The 8,762-nt window shown below is 41.2% G+C and overlaps 1 protein-coding gene across 3 annotated transcripts in view; it reads left to right on the top strand.

Annotated features, from left to right (window-relative positions):
• The first annotated feature begins 1,606 nt into the window (after positions 1–1,606).
• ATL2 (atlastin GTPase 2) overlaps positions 1,607–8,762 on the top strand; it is a 49,952-nt gene continuing 42,796 nt past the window's right edge. For 2 of the 3 annotated variants that reach the window (XM_074378735.1, XM_074378736.1), the window contains exon 1: positions 1,607–1,764. In XM_074378735.1, coding sequence (XP_074234836.1) covers positions 1,647–1,764 — 118 coding nt within the window. In that variant the 5' untranslated portion in view covers positions 1,607–1,646. Of the gene's footprint in view, positions 1,765–2,082; positions 2,306–8,762 lie in introns of those variants that run through there. The other variant, XM_010967666.3, reaches the window with a different exon arrangement.

Genomic DNA, 8,762 nt, shown 5'->3' with positions numbered 1-8,762 from the left:
GGATGTGATACATACGTGCAAATAAAATGCCTCAGTGGAAAAAAAAAAGTTGAAGGGGGATGGCTGACTGAGGAAAATAGGGGAAAGCCTTTTAAATTTGAGGTGACCATGGGACAGTTCTCAATCTCTTGACTGTACTTGTGTTTGGCCTCTCTACACTCCTTGGAGTCAGGAGCTTTGGACCTCTCCTATGAGATAAACAGTGTCTAATAGTGGAAAGGACACCAGTTAGGAGGTCAGCTGACTGGCAGTGCAGCCTTAACTCTCTGGCAGGAGTTGGGGGGGAGAGGAGATCCCTGATGGGGCGTGCTCAGTTAACTGCTAATTCTAACTGGAAGTTCATTCTTTGATAACCAAAGTACTCATCTCTGCACCACCTCTCACGCCTTAGATGACACCCTGCATAAAGCAGACTGTGGGCAGTATTAAATAGATGCCTCATAGGGAGATTATGAAAGGAAATCCATCATCAAGCAGGGGTTATGACTTGGGGTTTAGGTTGCCCCAGGGGCATCGAACTAGGATACAATGAGTTAGGAAGTCCAGGAGGATCTCCAAATCCCTTTCCATTAATAAACAGATGAATAAACAAACAGCCTAACAAAAATCCATCTAGAAGTCACCCTGTAAGCTCCGATGACACCAGTGCTTTCCTAGAGGTCATGCAGGATGAAAGGCTGTACGAAAACCTGGACAAGCGATATGGACATATGGATACATGCTTTTTACCGCAGAAAAGGGAATTTCTCATGCAGCTGGTGAGACTGGTAAAAATCCAAAACAATAGGGATCACAGTTCACAGAAGACTACAGAGGCTGATGGGTATTTTTAAAAGTAACCTGAACTTTCTATAGGATGTTACTGGATCTCCACAAGAAGGTTCACCACAGTTGGGAAAGGACCTGCTGTAAGTCATTTTCTGATTAGAGTGCTTTCTGGCTGGCCGCTGCAAGGTGCTGGTAGCAGGAGGGTAGGGGTATGCACCGTTGAGAAGACACGAGTAGTGTCTCCTAAGTAGAAGGGGGCTATGGCAAACTGTAGGATGGTCTCTGAATGGGAAACAACATTAGAGACTTGTGCGAGGAAAGATCAAGAGGAGAAGCAGGGCACAAGCAATAGCTCGGGAGTACGGGAAAGCGAGGGAGGAAGGTGGGAGAATAGCTGTGGGGGCGGAGGTGGGGGATAAGAAGGGGAGAAAGGAGTGTGAAAGCAACCTCACGTGCAATGCACGAGTCATTGATTACGGAGAGGTGCTGTGAAGAGAACTGGGTTTCTAAATTGGGAAGGAGGGAATTTGTTCTCCGGAGATCCTTTGTCCGTTTACCCAGACCAGCCCAGAACTAAGGGGGTGTGGTATTGAGTTTAGGGCGATCGGGGTGTGAGACGGTCGCAGTGGGGGCGCCGCCCAATTTCTGCCAGAAGTGGAAGGCTGGGAAAATTGAGCGGCAGGCAAGCAGGCCGGCAAGCAGGACGGAGGCGGAGCGAGGGCGCCAATGGGCGGGACGAAGGAGGGCGTGGGGCGGACAAGGAGGCCCGGGCTGCGGGCGGCGCTAGGACCCGTCGTTGCTCTGCCTGCTCCTGGGAGGTTGATAAAGCGGCGGCGGCGTTTGACGTCAGTGGGGAGTTAATTTTAAATCGGTACAAGATGGCGGAGGGGGACGAGGCAGCGCGGAGGCAGCAGCCGCACCAGGGGCTGCGACGCCGGAGGCGGACCAGCGACCCAAGCACCGCGGTTAACCACGTCTCGTCCACGACCCTCCTAGGTACGGGCCGGCGGGGCGGAGGCCGCAGGGCCCAGGTGGGGAGAGGGCGCGGGCCGCTCCGGGCTCGCGGGCACCGGCGGCAGGCGGTGGGGTCGTCGTCCGCGGCTGGCTCAGCCCTCCTCCCGCCGCCGCGTCTGACCGTCAGGCCTAGCCCCCGCCGCACCCCGTGCTCCCGCGGCGCGCGGCCTGAAAGGGCGGTTCTTGGGCCGTGGCTCCCGCAGCTGTCGGGCGAACGGGCGGCGCGCGCGTCTGCGCCCGGCCCGGCCCCCTGCCCGCCCGCCGCGTGGCTGCCGTAGCGTCCGCCCCGACCTGAGGGGGCGGCCTTGAGCCGGGGCCGCAGACCCGGGGCGCGGGCAGGTCGGCGGCGGCGCGGCTCTGTCCTGGGGAGCTCCGTACGCGGCCGGGCGACCTGTCACCCGGCGGACACTCGCTGCCTACTGTCCCTCGCTCGGAAAGGGAGGAAGGGTTAACCAGGTCGCGATGGGCCCCGTGGAGGAGGAGGACGCACAGCCCGCGGGAGGAGCAGACACCTCGCTGACAGGTCGGAGAACTCTCCAGACACCCTTCCAAAAGGGAACCGCAGTCCGCAGGCCAGGCTCGGGGGCTCGCGTTCCAGGGCCCCTTGGTTCCTGAACCCCATTCACGCGGGTAGCACGGAGCTGGTATACAAGTTCAGATTTAGTTGTCAAACTGGGGTTATGAGCCGTCTACTAGTACTCAAACCATAGCATGGCCCGGTCACACTGAAAGTGCCGGTGGTGTGAAGTCACCTGATCCTTCGCTCCCGGTCTTACTGAATGTGAGCTCCTACTGTACGTGTACGAGGAGCCCCCCTGCCCCTTGGAAGACGGGTTCGCCTTGGCGGCGGCGTGTTGTCTGTCCCTCACTTATAAAGCCCCTATTTTTAGTACTTTAGCATTTAATCTTTCTCTGTGGTGTGAATTGAAAGCCTGAAATCCTGATTGAGAATTTTGATGGTACTTAAAGGCATAAAGTTTTTCAAAGGCTTGTAAATAGTAAAAGCTTATGGTTAGGTTAGTATGGCTGTGGCATAGAGTCTATTAACTACACTAAATATGAACTGTGTTTTTCAGATGTGATAAAGGTTTTGTGGGATAAGATGTGAAACATTTTGATAAAATATTAGCCATGAAGACTCACTTTAATAGAAAAGTTTATGTGAAAAATCCTTTGTCATTCACGATAACCCTTGGACGTGTTGAACGTAGGTCAGAGGTGATGACAAACTAGAGTTTTGCTAAGGGGACAAACAGGAAATAAAGCTTATTTTATTATTTCTTGCCAACCGAAGCACTTGATAGAACTGTTTACATAGGAAAAATGCTAGTAGAGAAGAGAGAGTTGCCTTAAATCTCTTCTGTTTGGAAGTCTCAAGTAATTAGTTGTTCTGGAATGCTGATGGATTGGTTAGTTTAGCTTTTTTGGACCTTGGGGTTGCGCATGCTCATTTATTTAAAATAACCGTTTTAGGAGGATATAGCTCAAGTGGTGGAGGGCGTGCTTAACATGCATGAGTTCCTGATTTCATTCCTCAGTATCTCCTTTAAAAATAAACAAACAAACCTAATTACCCCCCCCCAAGAAAATACATGTATGAGTTTAAAAAAAAACTTAAAATAACCGTTTTAGATGTAGTTGCACAGTGTTTAATGTGCTTACCTTATTAGGAGAAGCATAGCTTTATGATGCATGGTTATGAACGTCATTTTTAGGCTGTGGCACATGGAGGTGAAATGCAGTTCTTAAAACTTGATAAATAGGGTTCATCATTTATTAAATGCTCTGCTACTCAAATGTTTGTCTTTTTTTTTTTTTGGTGTGGAGTTAGTCCTTCACTTGATAGCCATTCCTATCAAATGACTGCCTAAAATAGTCCCTCTCCCTGCTAATTTGCTCTGAGTCATCCATTACTACATTAAAAACCCAATAAACTTATGAAGATTTGTGTTTAAAGTAAAAACCAACAGGCTGTGAATGAGTAGAGACTCATCTAATTTTAGATGTAGAAACTGTCTCCTGCTTTCTGGATAAAAGTTGAAGAGCTGAGTTGGGATGAGTCAGGTGCCACTCTAGTAGTAGTCTTAGGAAGATGCTTTGTGTCTCTTAAAGAGAAGTGCTTACTCTTTTTAGAAATATAAGACCTTTTTAAAGCACTTACGAACTCTTCTGTATTAATGACTGTGGAATGATAAGAATTTGTGGATGTGATTAAATCTATTTAGTAAAATGTTTTGAAATCCTTCAAAATTCTTTACTGGGTAAGAAGGAGTTGCCTTACAATAAAGAGGTATTTATTAGAGGGCAAGTAAACCATGAATTAAAATGAGATTCTGGCCTTAAGTTGAGTGCACCTATTTTCAGATTCATTTTTAGTTTGCCCCTGTGTTTTAACTTTAGGATGAAGTTTTTTAATATTCATAAATGAAAGTAACTTTCTTGAAATTGTTAGATCTTTTCCAAAATTGTACGTTTTCCATTCGTCTGCTGTTAAGCAGCTGCTCAAAGTATACCTGGAGGACTGTCACCTAGTTTGATGCTGGCGTTCAAGACATATTTTTTAAATTGTGAGACCTAGTAATAAGGTACGTTTAAAAAATTTGTTTATACTTAATTGAAAGATTTTCTTTGACATACACAATTGTAAGCAAAGCTGTTTGGCAGACTGTCAAAGAGCCAGAAATGGAAGGGGTAGGAATAGAAGTTCAACTTTTTTGTAATGGTGATTTATAGCTTTACAGAAGGAGTTTTTCTCTAGGGTGGGTGCAGGGACAGCTATTCCCACCCCCCTACCCCCCTTTTTTTTTAAGTGTAATGGTATTCTGATGTGTAACCATTTGGGGATTGTATTATTTATTTTCTTGGGCATTATTTAACTAAGGAAGATAAATGCGAATATGGAATATATTCTATGTAAATTTGATTCCCCAATGAATTCATTACTCATGTAAGTTTCTTCCTATCTTTTACTCTTCTTCACTACCCATAGTACAGAAGAACTATTGAGGGCTTTCTCCATAGTTTTAAAAATGGATATCCAGGGAAAAAAACACCAAACTGAAACTATGAAGTCAGTTGGATAATACTTGATACTTTATAAAGTACTTTAAACATCTTGCTCTGATTTTATTTCTTAAAACCTTCCTGTGAGAAAATTAAGTTACTCCCATTAAAGGGAGTGATTGTGACTTGTCTACACTTGCAGAAACTACTCAGAGGTACTCTTACTGCTCATCAGATTTGGTGGAGGGTAGGCACCTTTATTCATTGTAAATTATCACATATAATTAGAGATGACTGGGTCACACTTTGTTGAATGAAGTTTGAAATCATACTGGTGAGAAGATGGGGCAGTTTAAAACTAAATATAGGGCAAGTCACTAAGAGTAGGAAGGGAAAAGGTGGCTATGGTAGAAAGAAGTAGAAGAATAAATAAAGTAGACTTTGGGGTTAGTCTGCTGTTCAGTACAAGTAGAATTTAGGGGATTCCCTTGCTAAAGTACCAGTTTAATAAAAACTGTTTGTACAACTTGTATTTCTATGATTGGCATCAAAATAACCAGTGACTAATAACTTATTGGTGAAAGGTGCTTATCCGGATCGCTAGTACATTTCACCTTTTTATTGCATAATACTCTGTGGGGGCAGTGCTTCTTTAATCATAGGGAATCAAGATAGTGTAGTGGAAAAAAGAATGTGGAATCAAAAGCTGAGTGACTTCATTTAAACTCTGAGTCTTGAAACCCCTTACAGTAGTGATAATAATCCCATACGGGCTGTTGTGGGAAACAAAAGAGGTGATACAGTACAAGTGTTTTCTTGATTGTAAAGCTGTGTGTGAGACACAGTAACATATAAGTAAGAACGTGCCAGTTTGACTACTTGTTCTATTATATATGTATATTTTGCAATCAGAAAGTCTTATAATTTTTTTCCCTGTAATGTGGACACAGGTTTAGTTTGGGCAAGGGTGGTGGATAAATTTTTAACTTTATTTGTAAAATGCTGATAATGTGTTCATGAGTTATTGTATTAAATGTGAATAAATGTGCTTAACCCACTGGCAAACATTCTATTTGATGGTAGTTACTACTATAATGTGTGGTTAAGACTGAGACTTTGAACTACACATTTAATTTTTAAAATTGGTGACTTGAAAGCTCTTTGTTCAGTTTTTATAAGATAAAAATATACATTCATGCTTCTCAGCTATCCTTATTTTAATTTGCATTTTAGAGAATCATTTAATCATGTGGTGAAATACTCTCCTGAAATTATTTGTTTCAATTATGGAATTCAATATGAATTAATGTTTTAGTTAAGGTTATGAGAGTTTTCAAGTAGCGTGCATTGGCTTTTCAAACAGTAAATGTGCAAAATCTAATTTACGTCTGTTACGCACAAGAACGCACAAGAATGCCTAAAAAAAGACTGACTTGAAACCACACCAATTATGGATCCCATAAAAAGCTTTTTTCCCCTTCGTGTAATTAGCATTAACTGTAGAGTCATGGGTAGTGATAAGAATGTCCTTACTTTAACCAAAGACTTTTAATTTCTGCAAACTTCCTATGGCCTTCTAAATGGAATATTTTTTCCTTTCTGGTGGTTAATATCTACCCTAGTAAACTTGTAGGTCTTTCTTTTTAAAATTAAAATTAAAAAAAATTTTTTTATTAAATAGATAATCCATGAAGGCACTTTAGAAACTTTAAAGCCTTCTATAAAGAAACTCTTAAAGGGGGTGAAATTGGCACACTCAACAAGCTGCTCTTTTCATATTTGAGTGAATTGATTTCTGAGATATTAAAAGTTGGATTAAGTTCACTTTTATCAGAATGGTGTGGGGGAGTTGAGTTTTGAATGATAAGTTGGAGAGAAATTTTGACACAGAAATCACCCAGGTTCTTAGATTTTTTGACGACAGTTATTAATCATCAGAAATTGCTGTTTTCTTTTCAGCAGCACTAAAATAGATATGACAATATGAGCAGGCTATGTGGAATTTTTGTTTAGAGTCAAGAGGTTTTATATTGCAGGAAAAGGGCCATGCACTTAGGTATTTTTTCTCAAAAAATTCTGAAGTAGGCTAGAAGTCCTTGGGAAGGTTGAGCAATGTAGCTGATACCAAATGTCTTACAACTGGATATTAAGATACAAATTTACTGCCTTTAAGTTACAACTAAATTTGTGATTGAACAGGGCTTGTGATCACTGTTAACCTAATCGAGTAATCAAGTAATATGGTAATTATTGCTTTGTCAAAAAAGTTTACAGTTTAATTTCAAAAGCAGTGAATCTTTGTAGACACTTTGGAAAATACTAATAAAGGAAAAAAGAAAGTAAAAATCATACCAACTGTTGGTAACCACTGCTAACATTTTAGTATACATCCTTTTTTAAATGACTAATATAATTTTTCCCAGATTGGGATCTTGTTGTAGTTTTGTAATTTACTTTTTCACTTCATATTGTATTTCCCTATTTGATTAGATAATCTCTACAACATTTTTTTAACAGACTTTATTCTTTTAGAGCAATTTCAGGTTCACAACAGAATTGAGCAGAAAATACAGAGAGTTCCCATATAGCCCTCCCCACCCACACATATATCTACTCCCCTACCCTCAACATCCTTCACCAGTGTGGCATATTTGGTATAATCGATGAACCAACATGGGCACATTATTATCAACCAAAGTCCTTAGTTTACATTAGGGTTCACTTTTGATGCTGTACATTCTATGGGTTTTGACAAATGCATAGTGACATGTAGCCACAACTATAGTATCATACAGAATAATTTCATTGCCCTAAAAATCCCTTTTGCTCCATCTATTCATTCCTCCCTCATTCCCTCTCCCCAACCCCCTGGAAACCATGATCTTTTATTGTTTCTGTAGCTGTGCCTTTTCCAGAATGTCACTTGGTTGGAATCATACAGTTTGTAGCCTTTTCAGACTGGCTTCTTTCATTTAGAAATACGTCTTTTAAGTTAACAACATGATTTTTAAAATGGCATTATACTACTACTTAACTAAAACTCCTCTTGGTTATGGGGTTATTTCTTGTCACTATTGCTGGTTAAACATCTTTATAGATAAACCTTGACTCTTAAGAGTAGATTGCTGGGTCGAATGCCCTGTACATTTTCAAGATTGAAGATACACAATCAGCAAATCCATTCAGAAAAATTGTACCCATTTAGTCTCTTTCCATTAAGGTTGGATTTGTGCCTATTCAGAAGTGGGTGTTGTTAATTAAAAATTAATGTCAACACACAGGAAAAATGGGGATCTCACTGTTTCATTTGCATTTCTTTGATTACAGTTAATGTTTAAATTTTAATATGGTAATTGAATGTGAATTCTTTTTCTTTAACTGAGAAAATTGCATTTTTTCTCAGTGCCTCTCAGTGTTCCTCATGTTTTTGTAAAAGTCGTTTTGCGTACAAGAAATTCTTTTTTTAAAAAAAAGTTTGCTTATAGCTTTTTGAAAGAAAATTCGCATTCCACAAAATTCACCTTTTAATGGAGGTGCTGGGGATTGAACCAAGGACCTTATGAAGAAATTCTTTTTCATGTTTATCTTTTAATTTTGTGGGGGTGTTTTGAGGGGAGGAGAATAGTATGTTTTAAAAGCATTTAAAGTGGGTCTGTATGAGTGTTTTTCTTAATGAATGGGCAACTGTCAACTTACTAACTTAGTGCTTGTGCTAGTCTCTTCTGAATCCTTAGGTATCCCACTGGAGTTTTTGGTTTTTTGTTTTCTTTCTTTTTACTGTTTTCAATTCTTTGTGAGATATTGATTGTTTATTCCTGTCTCTTTTTTTTAATGCCAGAGTATGGGCATCTGCTTCAGTGCCCAGTATATTGTAGAAGCTTCATGCTTAGGAGCTGGGTTCACATCACTACCACCTTCACCAAGCTTCAGCATCCTTAACTAAAAAAAACCTACTTTAGGCATTTAAGTTTAAAGAA

The sequence above is a fragment of the Camelus bactrianus genome, chromosome 15 (genome assembly GCF_048773025.1).
Source record: "Camelus bactrianus isolate YW-2024 breed Bactrian camel chromosome 15, ASM4877302v1, whole genome shotgun sequence".
Classification (NCBI taxonomy): Eukaryota; Metazoa; Chordata; class Mammalia; order Artiodactyla; family Camelidae; genus Camelus; species Camelus bactrianus.
Note: the sequence above shows the minus strand (reverse complement) of the source record. Positions and strands in the feature narration are given on the sequence as shown.